The 20,700-nt window shown below is 48.3% G+C and overlaps 1 protein-coding gene across 3 annotated transcripts in view; it reads left to right on the forward strand.

The window, feature by feature from the left end:
* Positions 1-20,700, forward strand: part of CTIF (cap binding complex dependent translation initiation factor) — a 273,319-nt gene that overhangs the window by 63,063 nt on the left and 189,556 nt on the right. For all 3 annotated transcript variants that reach the window (XM_060173850.1, XM_060173851.1, XM_060173852.1), the window contains exons 2-3: positions 2,534-2,732; positions 16,873-16,944. In XM_060173850.1, coding sequence (XP_060029833.1) covers positions 2,553-2,732; positions 16,873-16,944 — 252 coding nt within the window. In that variant the 5' untranslated portion in view covers positions 2,534-2,552. The remainder of the gene's footprint in view (positions 1-2,533; positions 2,733-16,872; positions 16,945-20,700) is intronic.

The following is a 20,700-nucleotide window of genomic DNA, read 5'->3' on the forward strand; positions in this document are numbered from 1 at the left end:
CTCAGAGACTTGTCTGGCTCCTTCAGAAAGCAGTGTTTCTGGAAGCACCCTTGGCACAGACCTCCCTGGAGAAGTGACACAGAAAGAGGGACAACTCAGAAAAGGGGTGATAGTAGTCTGGTAACTGCTGTGGGCAGCTAGGCTTGATCTCCAGGAGCCACTGAAATACTGTAAAGAACTCCCCTCAGTTGTCCTCTGGGAGACCAGTTGGAGTGTTTGTCTCTGTCCAGGTCACTGCTGGGGCCCTGGCTCCTTGAACCACTATGGTGCAGGTAGAAGTGCCAAGTGGGATCTGCAGGGGGAGGCCCAGGAGGAAGACCTGGGCAACCCTGGTGAGGCCCAGCCCCTCATATTACTGTGGGTGTGTGTGTGGGGTGGGTCGTGTATGGCTGGGGGAGCCCGGCAGAGAGGGGGAGCTGCCATGTCAGGCAGAGCGGGACACCAGATCCTCCTGGCAGTGCTCCTTGCCAGTCTCTGTCTCTACCTGCTCAGGTGCCAGCCAGCCCCAGATACCATCTTGTACCTTCTAGGAACAGCGTCACAGCCTCAGGCTCAGACATTTCCTGCAGGCGACTCCTCTCAACCTCTCTGGCATCAGCCCTATCACCCATCTCCCAACGCCCAGACGGCTGCCTCCCTGGGCCTGGCCCTCTGGACCTGCAGCCTCGCCCTGGGAGAACCCACTGGCACTGGGAGGGCAGTGGACACTGCAGGCCAAGGAGACATCCCCAGGGCCTGAGCAGGCTGCTGGGGTGAAGAGACAGCAAGGCTAAGGGAGTGCTGGAGCTCTGCTGTGTAAACTTGAACAAGTTCCTTAACCTCTTTGAGCCTCACTTTTCTCCTTGAAGTGATATAATTGCAGGCAATTTTCACTTAGTGAGTAGGGTCTGTTCCTGTCCATACAGAATTTGGCGACCACATTGCAGGCATGATGGCGGTGGGTGTGTCAACCACTGTTGGGTAGTATACTATCACTTTTGTGTCATTTATAGATTTGAAACAGACTCTCAATGTATATTCAGGGGGCCAGACGGTAGCACACCTGGTTGATTGCATGTTACCATGCCAAAGGACCCAGGTTTAAGCCCCTGTTCCCCACCCACAGGGGGGAAAGCTTCACAAGCAGTAAAGCAGGGCTGCACATTTCACTCTCATCTCCCCCATCCTCCCTCCCTCTCTGCCTCTTTTCCTTCCAAAGCACCACACAGCTCTGGTTGCTGGTATGTCAGAGATTGAACCTGGGACCTGTGCAGTCTCTTCTGTCTTAACTATTCTTGAGTTACTATTGACACATTTTTATTGACTAAAACCCACCACTTGCATTAGGGTTACTCTGTGTGTTGTACCTCCATGGCTCTGACAGACACCCAGTGGCCTGCACCCTCCATTACAGTAACATGCAGAGTCGTCTCCTGCCCTACCAGCTCTGTTCGCTTTCTCATCTTTCTCTCTCTCTCCCTTTCCAAACACTAACAATCACAGCTCATTTTACTGCTGCCATAGTTCCATCTTTTCCAGCAAAATGTAAAAATACCCAACTGGGGGACTATGTAGTGGCACTCCTAGTTGATTGCACATGTTACCATGCACAAGGACCCAGGTTCAAGCCTCTGGTCCCCATCTGCAAGGGGAATGATTCACAAGTAGTGAAGCAGCTCTGCAGCTCCCTCTCTCTCTCTCTCTCTCTCTCTCTCCTCCCTCCCTCTCTCAATTCTTCTGTCCCTATCCTATAATTAAGTAGATAATAAAAGCTAATCCAACTGACAGCATCCCTGTGGGTGTTGGATGGTCTTTAATATTTTAGATGCTGCGTTCTAGAGGACATCTTGGATCGAGGAGGGCTTGTGTTTAGGGATCCCTTGTACCTCCCAGTGCTTGGCTTAGGGGTGTTAAGTCTTGGTCTGTTGAATTCTCCTCTGTGGTCAGTTTCCTTCAAACCCCAAGTTGGGGAGCAGGGCTTGGGGGGGGTGGTCTGTCTTTTGCTATTTCGCATAAGCTAAGGGCTAGGTGTGGACTAACTCCAGCATTGCTGAAATAACTGTGCTGGCCAGCTAAGCAAGTTAAATGCCTCGGTTTCCCTCCCTGCACAATAGGGTGATTGCAGCCTCTTTTTTTTTTTTTTGCCTCCAGGATTATTGTTGGTGCTAGGTGCCTGCACTATAATTCCACTGCTCCTAGAGGCCATTTTGTTGCTGTTATTGTTGGATAGGACAGAGAAAAATCAAGAGAGGAGGGGAAGACAGAGAAGGAGAGAGAAAGATAGACACCTGCAGATCTGATTCACTGCTTGTGAAGTGACCCCCCTGCAGGTGGGGAGCCAGAGCTCCAACTAGGATCCTTATGCTGGTCCTTGCACTTCGTGCCACGTGCACTTAATCTGCAGCACTACCACCTGCCCCCCTTGCAGCCTATTCTGTAACTAAGGGGAGTCGGCACTACACTGGTGTCTCAGGGTGAGTGGATGACCGCGACACCTGGGTTAGGAGTATGGCCGCCCTGTCTCACACCCCCTCTCCACATCTCTGCTTCACAGCCTTTCCGGCACTGGAGCCATGGAGAACTCTTCGGCCGCATCTGCCTCCTCTGAGGCCGGCAGCAGTCGCTCTCAGGAGATCGAGGAGCTGGAGCGCTTCATCGACAGCTATGTACTGGAGTACCAGGTGCAGGGGCTGCTGGCGGACAAGACAGAGGGTGATGGTGATGGCGAGCAGATGCCGCCCCACATCTCCCAGGTGAGGTGGGTGGGCCTGGAGCTCTAATAGAGGGGCGACAAAGGGACCCCAGTACCAGGCTGTGGCAGATCACCTGGCACTCAGTTTACAAAGTATCAGACCTCTCATAGTTGCCCCAAGAGTGTAGAATCCAGGCAGGAAGCTCCTGGCTGTGGCCTTGGGGCCTCTGACCTTCCTCTCCATTCCACTTGGAGCTCACTCTTCACTAAAGGCATTTATTGAGTACCTACTGCATGCTAGGGAACACTAGCCTAACTGTGTGAGTGGCTAGGCATGCCTTTGACAAAGAACTGAGTGTCAAACTGCCCCTGGGCCCTGTGCCAGGCTGAGTTAGGTGCACAAGGAGTTTGGACCAGAGTCTAGATTGGTCTGGCCTCCACCTGGGTCAGTCTGTGGTCTGGGGCAGGGGGGGGAGGAAGGAAGGGTGGACTCAGATGGGCCATAGCAGAACTTTGGTGGCAGCTGCACTAACATACATACACACATACATACACACATAACACACACACACACATATGAAATATTGATAATTTTGTAAATCACTGCTACATCACTAACATGAAAAACTTTTTTTAAAAAAAGGCCATGATCTAATATTTGAAGGATTCTAGCATTTTTTTCTTTTTAAGAATGCTTATAGTTTTTTTAGACATGTATTTATTTATGAGCATGAGAGACAACCAGAACATCACTCTGGTACCTGCAATGCTGGGGATTGAACTTGGGACCTTGTGTTTGAAGGTCTCGCATTCTAGCCTTTGTGCCACTTCCCAAGCCGCAAGTCTCTAGCTCTTAATGATTTTAATGATTAGTTTGAACCTTTGGGACAGCAACCATATTAAATGGATTTCTTTTTTTAAATATCTTATTTATTTATTAATGAGAATGATAGGAGGAGAGAGAGAGAGAAAGAATCAGACATCACCCTGGTACATGTGCTGCTGGAGGTTGAACTTGGGACCTCATGCTTGAGAGTTCAGTGTTTTATCCATTGCGCCACCTCCTGGATCACTCAAATGGATTTCTACCAGAACACCAAAACTGCCCCCTTCAAGAGGTGGTTCCATCTCTGTGGGGAGACTGTATAGTGGCAATGTAAGAAGACTTGTATGCCTGAGGATCAGAAGTTACAGGTTCAATCCCTAACAACACCTTAAGCCCAAACTGAGCAATCTTCTGGTAAAAATAAGGCAGTAAATAAATAAAATATAAAGGAATTGGTTCCAGATTTGTTTCTAGTTACCTATCTGGCCATGGCCAAACTCCCCAACTTCTCTGAGGCTTTTTCATTTTTTTCTTTTTGCCAGCAGGGTTATCACTGGGATTCAGTGCCTGCACAGTTCCACTGCTCCTAGCAGTCTTTTTTTTTTTTTTGATAGAATGTGAAAGACAGAGAGAGAGACAGAACAGAGAGACATCTGCAGCACTGCTCATAAAACAGCTTCCCCCCTCCATCAGGTGAGGACCCTTGGGTGGGACCCAGGTCTTCCTACATTGTAACATGTGTGTTGTGTTGAGTGATTCACTCATATCTGACAAATGGGCTTATTCTCCTGTCTTGGGATGATGGAAGTTAGAAAGTGAGAAGCTACAGAGAAATAAGGGGTTGCCACATAAAGACACAGGTATTCTCTCGCATTCAGACTGGATTCAGGTCTCTCTTGTCCTTATGTCTCCTCTTGTGACTGGGATTCTGGACAACTAAGGAGGAGCCACTGGGTGCCCCACTTTGGAGAAAAGTCTGATGTCGCTGGCACACGCCTTTGAGGATGCCCAGTTCTACCTGTGTGTAGCATGCCAGGAAAGAATACACACACACACACACACACACACACACACACACACACACACACACACATGGGGGGTGGCAGCAGCTGTGGACAGCTCCACGCATGGCTGGAGTTCACTGTGTCTGCAGTACACATTCTCTCTATCACACAGTCTCCATTGACTCAGCCTTATGGGAACTCTTCCTGCTAAAGCACTTTTGCTTGTTTTCATTTCATCTGATGACTCTTTTGACTGGAAGCCAAGGCAACGCTTCCCCCCTCCCCCCACAAAAGAAAAAATATCCCTCAAAGAATGTTCCTGTCTGTCCGTCCATGGTGGTGTTTTGATGTTGTGGAGAGAGGACAGTTATGAATCTTGGAAACCTTGAGAAAACCCGAGGGAGTAGAGAGTGGAGCAGAGTGTGGCTTTTCAGTGGATGAGGTCATTTTTTAAATTTAAGATCTGAGGTATTGTGGTGGAGACTTGGGTATAAGTTAGTTCATGCTGCTTATGTAATTGTGTTCTCCCCCGCACTCTCCTGGAAGCAACTAGAAGATATATGCATGGATCGATGGATGATGGATTATAGGCAGACGATGGATGGATGATAGATAGGTAGATGGATGGATGGATGGACAGATGGGTGAATAAATAATGAGTAGAGAAATAGGTGAATGGATGATAGGTGGATGGGTAGATAGATGGTAATTAGTAGATAGGTGTATAATGGATGATGGGTGTCAAGCTTCCTTTTCTTCTTATAATTCCCAAATTTGTGGAATTTTGCATCCCACACAGTGAGAAATTACTCTGACCCAATAGCATGATTTTTGTTTGTTAATGATTTTTTAATATTTAAAATTACAACCTGCCCCATATTTTGGAACTTGCCCTCTGGTGGATTCCAGGTCCCCAAGGTTCTGCCCTGGGAGGAGAAGAGATGATGGCCCTATCCTACAGGCAACAAGAGACAAGACTGAGGCACAGAGGTGGGAAGTGGCCACACTGCAGTGGGCCTGGATGCTGCCCCTTCCCATGACTACTGGTCCCTCACTGGGTTGAGACCGTGGGGTAGGCTATGATATATTTCTACTATGACTGGCCAGTAGCCTCTTGGAGGAGAGATTGGGATGTTGTGCACAGGCAAAGTTTGGTGCTTCTGGTAGGAATGGATCATGCCCAAACTTAAGCAGTACGGGGAATGGTGTGTGATGGAGTCACTTGGGTCCTTGGACAGATACTGCTGCATAGGCCTCATCTGCAGAGCTCAGCTGATTAGGAGGCTCTTGGTCCTTGGCATTCCCAGCCCAGGTGGCTCTGCTGTCCTGCTGAGGTGGACAGAAGCAGCCACAGCTAGAGCAGGTCTGCCCACTGTCTCACCCCTGCAGGCCAGCTGCCGGCACCCCAACACCATCTTGGAAGAACAGAATATCAAGTCTTACAAAGAACAGATAGTTTTCACGCTGGAGTACAAGATAGTCAGGGGCTGTTGGGTTAAAATCAAAGCCAGTGCAGGTGAATGTAATGTCCGACAATCCTGGGCTTGGTCCAGATTGTACTATGACTTATGAAGAAGGAGGCAACAGTGCAGGATGGGAGGGCAGTGCAGATGATCTGTACTGAATGATACTTTGACTTGATGGTGGTAGAGAAGTCACAGTGTGTTCAGTACAAGCAGTGGTGCAGTATTCTCTTGCAATCCTGGGAAATGGCTCCCAGTCAGCATTAAAGACATTTTTTTTCTAGTGGAGCTTGGGGAGTGATGGGGTAGTGTTGTATGCTTTACATTGGGTTGTTCTAGCTCTCCCCCTGCCAAGAAAATTGGTTCAGTCCTGCTAGTTTCTCGGGCCTGCTTGTCCCCGCCCCAAGGAACCCCGAGAGAGTTCCAGAGTTCCAGAGTTCAAGAGTGCTTGGTGCCGCTGCGGGGGAAGGAGGCAGGAGAGTTTTGTTTGGTGATTAGTTTGTCTTAGTTTATAAATCGTTGTTCCTGAATAAAAAAATACAGCTTCCCTGCCCAGCCGTGTGTCCACGAGTCTCTGTTACCCGCCCGTGAAGCTAGCCTGGCCAGCTGGAGCCTCCGAATTTTAACAACAAATGGCGCCCAATGTGGGGCGAGAGAGGAAGGAAACGCAACGCCACAGCCGCACGGCGCAGCCCGTCACCTCGAACTACTTCGGGTTCAGCTGCCAGCGTCAGCACACGGCTCCGTCCGGTGGAAGTGGCGGCCCAGCCTGCCGAGGACGCGGGAAAGGCCGGGCGGAGGCAGCCGCAGCCACGGCCCCGGCCCAGCCCTCCCTGCATTCCGTCAGGCCTCTTGATTACCTTCTCTATTAGAAATGGTAGATTACACAATGGCTATGCTAATTATTCTCATGCCTGAGGTTTTCTTTCCTGCGCACACCTAAGGGTGTGTCTCCATCTTGAATGAGTGTAACAAAAGGTTAAAAAGACGTTGTTGATATGTAAAAGTCTCAAATTCCTTCTCTATTAGAAAGTTTAGATTGCGCTGTGGTTACACTAATAACAAGTTTTGTTTCATAGTAAGTAAATTGCAGCCAGCTGCCTTTGGGACTCTAGGCCGTTCCCCGCCCCCATGCAAATGTCTGTCGAGACAAGTACGCCCCCCAGAGGCAGGAAATGTTTTTTTTTAAGCTGATAAAGTTTTGCCCACAGAGGCAAAAAATGGCCCCCTCAGGCCTTCCCTTGGCAGCACACTGGGTCTTGTTACTTGCTTACATGTTTCTCCATGTTTGTGCCAGTTTCTTTTTTAAAAATGCCTGTATGATAGAGGTTTCTGTTCACCCCACACCCCTGATACTGTGGTCATTTAGTTAAAAAGAAAAGGGGGAATTGTTGTATGCTTTACATTGGGTTGTTCTAGCTCTCCCCCTGCCAAGAAAATTGGTTCAGTCCTGCTAGTTTTGCGGGCCCACTTGTCCCCGCCCCAAGGAACCCCGAGAGAGTTCGAGAGTGCTTGGCGCCGCTGCGGGGGAAGGAGGCAGGAGAGTTCTGTTTGGTGATTAGTTTGTCTTAGTTTATAAATCGTTGTTCCTGAATAAAAAAATACAGCTTCCCTGCCCAGCCGTGTGTCCACGAGTCTCTGTTACCCACCCATGAAGCTAGCCCGGCCAGCTGGAGCCTCCGAATTTTAACAACAGGGTAGGGTCTTGCTTATGTGTGATTTCACCACTTGAGAACACTTTCATATGTGTGTGTGTATGAAAGAGACAGAGAAATTGAGAGGGAAAGGGAGATAGAGAGGGAGAGGAGAGATGCCTGAAGTACTGTCTCCTCACTCATGAAGCTCCCCCTACAGGTAGGGATGGGGAGCTTAAACCTGGGCTCTTGCTATTTATTTATTTATTTATTTTGAATAGCCACCAAAACTATCTCTGGGGCTTCATGACAGCACTATGAATCCACTGCTCTCAGCAGCCATTTTTCTCTATTTTTTTTTGGTAGGACAGAGAGAAATTGAGAGGAGATGGGGAAATAGGGCTCTGTGTGTGTGTGTGTGTGTGTGTGTGTGTGTGTGTGTGTGTGTGTGTGTGTGTGTGTTAGAGAGAGAGAGACCTGCAGCACTGCTTCACTACTCAAGAAGCTTCCCCCCTGTAAGTGGAGACTTAGGCCTTGAATCTAGGTCCTAGTGCATGGTCTGATGTGCATACTACCCAGTGTGCTACCACCCAGCCCCCACATGCACCTTTTCAAATGCTTCAGTCGGCATAGAGATGAAGTCATTCCAGGAATGTGTTGTTCAGTAGCGTGCATTTTCCCCTCACAGTCTGGGATCCCTCAGCGAGGCTCCTGTCTCCATGCTCTCTCACTGGCTGCAGGGTGGCTGAGGAGCTGCCGGCCCCTGGACTAACCACTCATCCACAATGGGCACTTCATATTCTCCCTCAGAAATGCTATACACCACCATGACTGCTCCCTCTTCTACACATGTAGAAACATCTCTTCAGGTCAATGCTGAGAAGAATCAGTTTTCATGGCAGTTATAAGCTTCCCTTCAGAATTGATGCCCCATCTTCCACCTCACTGCCAGATGCTGGGCAGCCATTCTCTTGCCACTTCACTTGCATTTTCTAGATTTCTCGTAGGGTTGAGCCCATTTCAGTCTAACTGCCAGTCCATTTTACTAGGTTAAATTTTCATAGTAATCTTCAAACAGTTGGGACAACAGAGACCATCCAAAAAAACACAGACGGTCCACTGTAATTTGATGACAAAAACAAATATGATTGTTGGGTACTGTGTTTTTCTTTATATCGCCACTTACAGAATTGTGCTTCTAGCAGACTTATAACTTTAGCCTGCTTGTTGATTTAACACGACCCACCCCCAGACACCATTTGCTGGCTTTTGGTATAAACTAGAGTTGTTGGAGTCAGCATTTGTCCTGGCAGTTACTGTTGACTGAATAATAATTATGAGTAGTGTGAATATTGATTCATTTGGGCCCTGTATAGGTGCTGGGACCAAAGTCCTGAACAGAACAGACCTTGATATTCTCCTCCTAGCACTCACTTTCTGCTTAGACAAAGCCAGAGGTGATTGACAGAGAAGGAACCCAGCTAGGATGCTCACAGGTGATGGATCTGACCAAGGCAGGAAGGGAAGAAACATTTGAGAATGCTCACTTAGACGAGAACTTCTCAGTCATTGGTGATCAAGGACTTCTGGGGCCATGGGGAGATTAGCTCAACTGGTAGGAGGGCACAGGACTGGTATGTGAGCAGCTGATCAGGAAGTTAGATGTGTGATGGTGGCTTTCACAGCTGTGCAGGGGCCTGGCATTTTCTTTCTTTTTTATTATTATTTTATTGCTCCCAGGGTTATTGCTGGGGCTTGGTGCCTGCAGGACAAATCCACTGCGTCTAGGGCTATTTAGTCCTTTTTTTTATCCTTCCTTCCTTCCTTCCTTCCTTCCTTCCTTCCTTCCTTCCTTCCTTCCTTCTTCCTTCCTTCCTTCCTTCTTCCTTCCTTCTTTCTTTCCTTCTTTCTTTCTTTTTCTTTGCTAGCACAGAGAAGTTGAGAGGGGAGAGGGAGACAGAGAGAGCAAGATAGAGAAACGTCTACAGCACAGCACAGTTTCACTGCTCATAAGATTTTCCTCCTGTGGACTGGGGACTTGAACCCATGTCCTTGTGCATGTGTGTGCTCAACCAGGTGTGCCACCTCCTGGCCCTGGGACTTGACATTTACATTTGTAAACCATCTAGTCTGCATATGGGTGGTATTTGAAGCCCAAGGAGTGGAGAGGTCTGTCAGGAGGTGGGTAGAGAAGAAGGTGAAAGATTGAGCCCATAGTTGAAAAATTGGGGCAAAGAGGAGAAGCAGAGATGCCGACAGAAGTGCTCTCATTTTCTCTTCAGAAGAGTTCTGTGTTCACTGTGAATTGAATGTCAAGGCCACAGACCGGATAAACCTGGCTCTGGAGAAGCTCTGTGTATTGATGGGAGCGGCCGAGTTCCACACCGGTGGAGAGAAGAAGGCTTAGTGCTGTTATCTCCTGGGCAGGATGCTTTGGATGTTGCCAGCAAAATCGGGGTCATCTAAATGGAGTCCCACTGCCTAGTTATAACTGTAACTTTTGTTCATGATTTACAAAAGAGAATCCTGTGAAGGAGAAGCTGTTATTACTGCCAGCTTGAAAAGGAGGAATCTGAAGCACAGAGAGCTTCACTAGGTTGCCTGGGGTCACACAGCAAGTCTGCGGCTTGCACCAGCTGATCTTACTGTAGGAACCAACCTCTCTACTCTAGCTGGAGACTATAATTATTACAGGTGGGGAAACTAGGGCTCAGGCATGAAGTGACTGAGGTCAGAAAGCAGGAATATGAATTTAAGATTTGTCGGCATAGTGACTAGAGTGCTGGACTCACAAGCATGAGGTCCCAAGTTTGATTCCTGGCATCACATGTGCCAGAGTAATGCTCTGGTTCTCTCTCTCCTTTCTATCATAGATAAGGAAATCTTTAGAGACGGAGTGTAGATAGCATAATGGTTATGCAAAGAGACTCTCATGCCTAAGTCTCTGAAGTCTCAGGTTCAAGCCCCTGCACCACCATAAGCCAGAGCTGAACAGTGCTCTGGTTAAAAGAAAGAAAAAAAGAAAAGAAATCATAGGGATAAAGAAATCTTTAAAGACAAAATTTGTCCTTTCAAGTACTCGAACTTTGTAACCAGTTGTTATGCTGACTCTATAAGAGAAAAGTTAGATTTTTTTTTTCCTTACCAGAGCACTCCTCAGCTCTGGTTTATGATGGTACAGGGGATTGAACCTGGAACTTTGGAGCCTCAGGTATGAGAGTCTCTTTGCATAACCATTATGCTAACACCCCCACCGAGGTTTGTTTTTTTCTTTTATAAGGCCAAAAATCCTTTCTCTGTATCTGAAGTTTGGTACTTAAACAACTTCTCTGTTGTTTTGTTTTTCTTTCTTTGCTTTGCTTTGTTTTTCTTTGATTTTTTTTTTTTTTATAGAACTGAGAGACAATGAGAGATAGACAAGGAAAGGCACCTTCAGCCCTGCTTTATTGTTCAGGAAACTTCCCTCTGCAGGTGGGGACTGGGAGCTTAAACCGGGTCCTGGTGCGTGGCCAGTGGCCAGTGCCCGCTTTACCAGGTGTGCCACTGCCCACCCCTGATAAAGATGACTTTTAAAAACCTTTTCACTCAGAAATAATTTCAGACGTACATAGAAATAACTAGAATGTGACAAAGAATTCTTGTAGATCCTCTACCCAGATTCTCCTACTGCTAATATTTAACCACATTTCTTTTTATCCTTCTCTCCATACATAGATAAAGAGATGGCTTCTGTACTTAAAAGTTTTTTTTCTCATCTGTTTGTAAGTACATTGCAGAGGTGATTTCCTTTTATCACTAAATATTTCCTCAAGTCACAGCTTCCCCTTACGTAGTCAAGCACAGGAAATAAGCATTAATATAATACAATGCTTCCAGCAATGCCCTTTGTAACAACAACAGCAAAGGTTCTTTCATAAAATGAACATAGAATTACCCTGAGGTCCAGCGATTCTGCTTCTGCGTCTACACCCAAAAGAACCAAAAGCAAGGACTAGGATGGCACCTATGTTCACAGCGGCATTTGTCAGAGTAGCAAAGAAGTTTAGACAGCTTAAGGGTTCATCAGTACACTAGTGCCTAGCCCACTGTGGGTAGGTATATAGGACAAAATGTTATTTCGACTTTTTTAAGAAAAGGAAATTCTGTCTGTCTGAACCCTTAGTGAACTGGAAGATAGACCAGGCTGTAGGATAGCAGCTGTATGGTCCCACTATATGAAGCACTTCAACGCCAAATTCACAGAGGATAAGAAAGAGTAGAAAAATGTTTAATGAGGACAGTTTCAGTTTGGGATGGTGAAAAGCTATGGAGATGGATGGGGTGTTGGTTGTGCAACAGTGTAGATATACTCCATGCACAAAATTGCACTCTAAGTAATGGTGAAACTAGTATATTCTGTGGGCTGGGGAGACAGCATAATGATTCTGCAAAAGACTTTCATGCCTGAAACTCTGAGATCCCAGGTTCAATCCCCAGCACCACCACAGACCAAAGCTGAGCAATGCTCTGGTATCTCTCCCCCATCTCCCTCCCCTTCCTCTCTCTCACAAATAAATAAATAAATATTAAAAATAAACTTTAATATTTGATGTTAAGCATATTCTACCACCATCCATATAAACACTGTGGTTCAGTGTTTATAATCCAAGATCACACATTCCATTTAGTTTCAGGCATTTTTTGTGACTCTTTGAGTTAATGCCTATTATGCCCTAAGTCCATTTTGCCACCTTGGAGCTGTGCAGCCCTGGGTAAATTGTTTGCCTGTGCTGTGCTACAGATTCCATATTTGCTTAGAAAGTGCTTAGGTATCTAGAGGGAGTTACTGCTGGTGTGTCACAGTGGTAGAATAGTTCCTAGATTTAAAGAAATCTTTGATATGACCTGACAGTTCATCCTTTGTTAGACAAGTAATTGCTCACTTATCTTTAATTTTGTTCATGATTTCCGATGTCATTCATCAAGTTTCAGATTTTGTTATTAGTGATTTAATAATGATTGACAAGATGATCACTCTGGCATAAGCAGTGCTGGGGATCAAACCCATGACCTCATACACTCATACAAGTCCACTGTACTACCCACTGTGCCACCTCATGGTTGCTTTATTTCAGATTTTTAATTAAGAAATTAGTTGCAGCCTCCTTCACATAGTGGAAGCCCTTAGCCACTCTTGGGAGATCAGTGTTCTTTATCCCTACATGTCACAGTTATCACTGTTCCCTCCTCTTGTATTCAATGACTTTTTTTCCCAGGACTATGCCACCCTTAATTCCCACCCTGTAGGACTTCTCTGTTCTAGCTGCAGAACCTTTGTCTTGAAAGAGAAAGGCCTGGGGAGAGTTGGAGTTTGGGCCTGGGCTCGGTGGGAGGCAGGGGAGCAGAGGAGAGGTGGTGGGACCCCTCTTCATCTGGGATCTAATGATTCAGATCAGGGCAGGTGCTGGGAGCATCTATGATTGGAAATGGTGGAGGGACTGGGTAGCCCCAGAGGTGTTCAGCACCAGATTCCCTTCCCTCTCTGGAGGTGATTCCTGAAGTATCAGGGGTGGGGAGTAGATATCCTCAGAGGGGGAACCCATGCCAGCCCAGTGCATGTGTTTCCAGAGGCCAGACTTAGGCCCTTGTAAGCCCAACACACTGACGTGTAACACAGTAGCACCAGTGCCTGGAAAGAGAGAGAGAGAGAGATGAAGGATTCGTTCTATTTAATATTTTTTTCTGGGATGCCTGGAAATTGGGGAGGCTTTCTCCTGTAAGACTGTGGTAGGATAGATGGATTTGCTATTCTTATTCTGGGACATTGTTTTAGGAATATTTTTCAGTCCTCTCATCACCCTCCTGGCCATGTGCCTGGGCTGTCCCCAGTGCTGCCAGCCTTTCTGCAGGTGGGGAGCAGTGGCTGCTCTCGTTTATAGAGTGCTTGCGGTGGATCAGGTGGTGGTGCACCCGGTTGAGTGCACATGTTGCCATGCACAAGGACTGAGGTTCAAGACCCTGTCCCCAGCTGCTCATCTCACCTTCCTTCTTGATTTCTCTCTGTCCTATCAAACTAAAAATTAAGTGCCTGCACACATATGTGTATATGTGTGCATCATTCAAGGAGTGTGTGTGTGACTGTGTACTTTGAAATTAATTTAGACTTAACAGCAGAGGAGCTAAAAGAGTGGCCTCGTTCCCCCAGCCTGTTCCTCAGCATCTTCCCAATCCGAGCACTTACATAAATATGGTACAGTTGCCAGAACTAAGAAGCTAATGTGGGGCGGGGAGATAGCTTAATGGTTATGCACACTGACTCTCCTGCCTAAGGCTTCCAGGTCCCAGATTCAGCCCCCAGCAATAGCTAAATACCTGCTTTCTTAAAAAAAAAAGAAAAGAAAAAAAAAAGACCATCCCCAGCACAGGGTATACTAGAGTAATGCTCTGATTCTCTCTTATGAAATAAATAAATTGATATCTCTTAAGAAAAAAAAGGGGGGTAATGTGGGTAGAGTGAGATTCATTCTATCACCAGCTTTCCCACTAAAGTCCTTTGTTCCAAGACCGATTGCCCTGTTTCTTGACTCTCCTCCAGACTCCGGGTCTTGTTAGACAGTATTTGATGGGCTTCTCCTCTTCCCCTTCATAGTTAATGCCTGCCTCAGGGGAGAGCTTTGAGACAGCAGCTACCCAGGTGGAGGGAATTTAGTCCAAGGAGCTGGTGACCGGGTGAGAATAGCTGAGAAGTTAAGTAACACAGAGATTAGCACTGGTGCCAAGCCCCCACCTGAGACACCAGGAGAGGACATGTCAGGGTCAAGGGGCATGGCTGTTCATGGAAGGCCAGGACTGGACTCTGTGAAGCAGACCCAGTTACTGCTGGGGGTAGGTAGACTGATGGAGTGGGAAGACCCTGACTTCTTAACATTTTTCTTGCTCCTTCTGCTGATGGAATCCAATGGAAGCCAGCTAATACAAGAGTCTGGGAATGGCAGTTGGCAGGCACAGCCCCTCTGCAGTCGAGAGAAGGATGGGCAAGAAGTGAATCTGGGGGCAAGAAGTGAGTGGTGGTACAGCTGGTTGAGTGCATGTTACCATGCACAAGGACCGGGGTCCAAGCCCTGAGTCCCGTCCTGCAAGGGGGAAGCGTCATGAACAGTGAGGTGGTGCTGTAGTTGTCAAAGCATTTGAAATGTGGCCTGTCAAAATTGACACATGCTCTAAGTAGATTTCAAACATCTCATTTAAAAAGAATGATATAAAATATCTCATTCATAATTTATTTCTAGCCAGTGAGATAGCTCAACTGGTAAGATGCGGCCCTTGCTATGTGCACAGCCTGTATTCGAATGCTGGCACCACATGGGAGAGCCATAGCACTAGGGGAAACTCAGGTATTGTGATGTCTGTCTGTCTCTTTCTGACTATCTGGCTGAGGGAAAAAATGTACGCCTGGGAGTAGTGAACTTGTACATGCTCAGGGTTCTGACAACACGCACGCACACACACACACACACCATACAGTAATAATTTTATTTACAGTAACAAAGTTTTGGGGAAAATCTATATGTCCATCAATGGATCATGGCTAAAGAAAATTAGGTCAGCTCTATAGCAGAGTTCATAAGTAAGTTACGTTCAGTAACAGAAACAAACTTAGGACAATTTAAACTACTCAGAAATTTGATTAGTGGCTTCGTAATGGCTTACAAGATTATAGGATTACAGGGTATAGTTCCGTAGCACACCCACCATGAAAGCTCTATGTCTCCACCCTTCCAAAATCTTCGAGACACTTTGCAATTTGTCTCGTTTTCTTTCTTCTTTTTTTAATTCATGTGTTTCAATTCTCTAGGTTCCACTTATGAGTGAAACCATCGGTGTTTGCCTTTCATCTCCTTACTTCACTAAGCATAATCACCCCCCCCCCGTTCCATTCATTTTGTCCCAAAGAACACAATATCATCTTCTTTGATTGTCTCATGGAGTATATATCCCATAACTTCTTTAGTCAGTCACCTGCCAGTTGATATCTAGGCTGCTTCCACTCTTTGGTGGTTGTGAACAATGCAGCTGTGAACATCTGTCCCTTTGAATCAGAGTTTGCATGTCCTTTGGTGTATGCCTGGGAGTGGACCTTTCCCCTTGTAAAGCCTGGCTTCTGGCACATTTCACGCTACCCCTGTGGCTCTCTTCTCCTCTCAGCTGGGCAGAGCAGCTCTGGAGAACACCTGTGGTTACCTACCTGGTTGGAAAGTAGGCATAATGCTTCCCACACCAAGGTCATGTCCTTGACACCCCCCTCCCCCAGTCAGGAAGATGTGTCCAGTAAGCCAGCCACCCTCATGCAAGTGGAGGCAGGGCCACTCTGCTTCATGTGCCCGGCCAGTGAAGGTCAAGGCCAGTGTTCAGCAGAGCTAAGGAGACACACAGCTACAAGGATGCCACCATGGTGCCCGCAGGCCCTTTGTGAGCAGAGCCCCCCCCATCCTGCCCCCTTCTGTCTCTGCTGCATGTTTATGGCTGACAAGGGCCTGATGTCCACCTGCTGGGCCACCCAGCCCACTGTCCCTGTTGTGAAGATGACATAGTGAAGCTTCCTTCCTCCCAGGTGACCCTTCATCTTCTGGGGCATTTCTTGGGGAGCTAGTCTGTATGCTGACACTCAGGCCCTGCCCTCATTCTGGCCCAATGGGTTGAGAGAGGTGCCCAGGAGGCTCTAGGTGGTGACCCCTGGGAACACCACACCTTGGAGACACACCAAGTGTCTGAGCTTTTGGAGGTAGGCATGGGACTGGGCTTTAGCCTTGCTCTTGCTGGAGAGTCTGAGGCTTTTCCCTGGTGCCAAGCTGCTCTAACCAAAGGCCTGTCTCCTCTCTCTCTCCCTCTCTCCCTCTCCCCCCCCCCCACACGCACGTGACTTCTAGCTCCAACCATGACACTGGAGGATCAGAGTGGCTGGAGCTAGGCCAGGCAGTCCAGGCTTGTCACACTTGCAGTGAGGCTGCCCTGCTTCAGGTGGACTTTGCTCTGCTGAGGACTCTCCTGGCAGCATAGCTGAGTCTTATTCATGTAGGAGGTAGTGGGCTTAGGAAGGAGTCCCCCCCCACTAAAAGTCCCCTCAAAGTGGGTTTGGAGAGGCCACAGCAGATCTGCCTGCAGGGAAGTATTTGCTGCTGACCTTGGCCAAGCAGGAGTTAAGTCTGCCCCTCCCCTGCCCTATGGAGGGGCAGGACAAGCGTGGGATGGGGCATGTGTGTCCTGCTGTCACTGACCTCTCCTCTCTCCCTTGCAGTGGACAGCAGACTGCAGCGAGCAGCTGGACAGGAGCTGCTCCTTTTCCCATGGCCGAGCCCCCCTACAGCAGGTAAGCAAGCTCTCATTGCTCCCTCTGTGGGCTGTCATGTGGTCCATCTATTGGGGTTCCTGGGCTGGCCTGTGCTGGCTGTCCATTAAAAGGGTTGATGATGTGTGATACAGCTTCATGGTGGACTATTATACAGCCATGACTTGGATGAATCAGACACAGACAACATAGGTATTGCTGGGTTACACAAAGAGCAGGACTCCTAGGAGTTAGATGCTGCTGGGGCACTTTGGGGAACACTCCTGGGGGCATCAGAGGTGGCAAACCTGTTCCTTCCTTCCTGCACAGCCTGCTGTCCCTGCACCAGCCTGGAGGCCATCTGTGAGACCTTAGGTGGCTCCCAGGTAGCTGCTGTGTCCCAGAGGACAGGATCCAGCTGCCCTTGTGAGCCTGGTGGCCCCCAGGCTCCTTTCTCTTTCTGCTGGTCCAGCTGACCTTGCTGATGTCATCTCTGCCTGAGAGAGACAGACAGTAGGCTGAGAAGCCATTGCCCCAGCCTCCAGAGCAACCCACACCCATGTCTGGAGGGAGAAAGGACACAGGAGCAGAGTAGCCTCTTGCTCTAGACTTCAGAGCAGTGCGTCCTGCTGAGTCCTCCTGCCTGCTGTTAACTAAGCTACCACTTCTCCCTCCTCTCCTGAGGGAAGATGGCCAGTAATGCCACTTCTAGGTTTTTCCTTCCTTCCTTCCCTCCCTTCCTTCCACTCTCCCTCCCTCTCTCCCTCCTCCCTCCCTCCCTTCCTTCCTTATTCTCCTTTGCTTCCTCCTCTTCCTCCCCCTTCGTCTTCTCTTTTTTTTTTTTAGTTAGAGACAGTGACTGAGATACCACAGCACCAATGCTTCCTTCAATGTAGTGGGAGCTGGACTTGAATGTCAGTTTCCCACACGGCAAAGCAGCTCACTGTTCAAGTGAGCTATTTGACCAGCCATTACTTCTAGATCTTAGAGGCAGGGCTTGGCCACGCCTTGGTGTGTGGGGACAGCTTCCCCTATAGTTGGATCACACTCCAAGCTGACTGTGAATGTGTTTCATTGTCTCTTGGGTGGGCAGCCATAATAAAAGCCTGTGGGTGGGAAGGAGAGGGGACCCCAGTTCTCATTTTTAGCGTTGCCATAATCTTGTTGCCAATTCTCATCTGTCCTCTGCTCTCAATTCCCTTATAGAAAACCTGGGAGACTCGAAGGCTTCAGAAGGCCCTTCTAGCTTCTTGTATGCCTTTTGCAGACAAGGAAGCTGGGGAGCAGGGAGATGGGGTGAGCTGAACCCAGATGTCTCCCCTGCCGTGGTTCCTGCCTGCCCCCCCCCCACTGTGGCCAGGTCTCCATGGAGGCGTTTTGTTCATACTCTGTCTGGATTGTGACTGGTCACTCAGGGACCCGGTGTTCTGTTCCTTGAACTCCTCCAGCACTTGGCCTAAGACTTAGGGCAACAGGGACACTCTCTCTGATGTCTGTCAGTTATTCTGGGGTTTCATCCAAGGAAATCCTCCAGAACGTGGGGTGATGGGTTTGCTGGGGTGCTGCATTCTGCTCTGGAAGCTGTGTGGTGGGTCCAAGACTATGCCCTGGCTGAGGGGTCCAGGGGCAGGTGCCATTTGGGGGTTCATCATGTCCTGGGATTATTCTGCTTTTTTATTATGGTACTGGATAATGAGTCAGGGGTCACACATGTCCAGGTTACTACTGAGCAGCACCCCTTCTTTGCTGTATTTAGGGACACAGGGAAGGAGAGCCAAGTCCACTTCACTGCCCATGGAGTTGTTGCTGCTCCCATGGGGTACAGGGTTTGAACCTGGCATCTCATTCCTGTGAGGTGAGAGGTCTAGCCAGAGCCACCTCCCCAGCCCTGTGAGATTATATATTCTAGTGCATCTTGTTTTTTGTTTTGTGTTGTTTCTGCTTGCTTGCTTGTTTGTTTTGCCTTTTGGGGTGGAGGAGATGGCTCAGTGGTAGAGAGCATGCCTTGCACCCCTGAGATTCGGGGTTCAGTCCACTGCACCACATAATGTGGTGTTCTGGTTGGTCTCTCGCTTTCTTTCTCTCAATAAAAATAATTAATTTTTTAAAGACATCTACCACAGCAACAAAACTTCCTTCAGTGTAGTGGAGGTCAGGTTAGAGCCTGGATCACACACATGCAAAGCAGCATACTATCCAAGTGAGCTTATTTCACCAGCCTAGTAAATTATTTGTTTTTTTCTCTTTTTAAAATTTTAGTTTTATTAGATAAGACAGATAGAAATTGAGAGGGGGAGGGGAGATGAGAAAAAGAGAGACACTTGGAAGTCAGGCGGTAGTGCAGTGGGTTAAGCGCACATGGCGCAAAGCACAAGGACCGGCGTAAGGATCCCGGTTCGAGCCCCCAGCTCCCCACCTGTAGGGAAGTCACTTCATAGGTGGTGAAGCAGGTCTGTAGGTGTGTATCTTTCTCTCTCCCCCTCTCTGTCTCCCACTCCCCTCTCAGTTTCTCTCTGTCCTATCCAACAACAGCGACATCAATAACTACAACAATAAAATAACAAGGGCAACAAAAGGGAATAAATATTTTTTAAAATTTTTAAAAAAGAAAAAGAAAGAGACACCTGCAGTCCAGCTCCACAACTCATGAAACTACCTCCCTGCAGGCAGGGAGTGGGGACTCAAGCCCAGGTCCTTGTGCATGGTAATGTGTGCTCTCAACTGGCCTGCCCTTTCCACAGTAAGTAATTTCAAAAGCCTGTTTTCACGCATCAGGAGACCCAAAGTGGGAGTAATGTAGGGCAGGTTGAGTCCTTGGAGATGGCAAAGAGGCAGCTCCAAGTGTTCAGAGCAGCCACAGAACTCCCTTACTCCGGGAGAGGAGTGTCTACTTTGGGGTCTGACTGGACTGTGGGACGTGCTGGCTGCTGTTTTGAAGGAGAGCATGGCCATCATTCAGTCCTGTAGCTAGGAGACTGGACCACAGCTTCTGGTTTGTGGTTGTCATGACAACCTAGAGGCCCGTCCCTGAGATGGGCAGTGCAGCCCCAGCAGGAAGCAAGCATCTCAAGTTGCCTCCAGCCTGGGATTGTCCTTGAGGGGAGACAGCCCAAGGCTGTGTGTGATCTCCCATCTGCCCAGAGGTGCCAGGGAGAGAAAATGACAACAGAGGAGCCTCTGAGCCCTGGGCGGGGACATCCCCAATGCAGCACTGGCCAGCCCATGGTGTGGGCTCCACCACACTGTGATAACATCTTTGCTGGACATCTGGCATGGCCACCTCCTTACCAGGTGGCTTCATGCAGTGCCCAGGCAAAGGTGGGGGTGTATACTAGACCATGGGTGATGGTCCTGACTGGCACCTGTGAGCCCACACTCTCAGCAGTGAAGAAACAAGTCCATGTCTCTGTCCTATTACAATGCCGCAGCGTAGAAAAGTGACACTTTCAGAGAGTCGGGGGACCAGGTGTTGGTTCCAAGGGAGCTTGGTGGGGGTACAGGGGTGCACCTGGTTTCCACTTGTTGCTAAATAAAGCATCAGGCTACGCCAGCTTCTCTGAGCCTTCTTGAGAATATCCTTCACTATTTGATTCTATGTCTCCATGAAGTGGTCGAGCAGAGCCAAATCACAGCTACGAACAGCCATAGGCAGTCTGCTTTTCCTGGAGCTTCACCCCCCTGCAGGCTGTGCACCCCTGGGAGCCAACACTGACCCTGAGCTAGGGGGCAACAGAGAACCTCAAATCCTCTGCGTCCTCCTGACCAACCGCGGTAGAAAGACATGCAGTGGCTGCTACC

The sequence above is a fragment of the Erinaceus europaeus genome, chromosome 15 (genome assembly GCF_950295315.1).
Source record: "Erinaceus europaeus chromosome 15, mEriEur2.1, whole genome shotgun sequence".
In the NCBI taxonomy this organism is placed as follows: Eukaryota; Metazoa; Chordata; class Mammalia; order Eulipotyphla; family Erinaceidae; genus Erinaceus; species Erinaceus europaeus.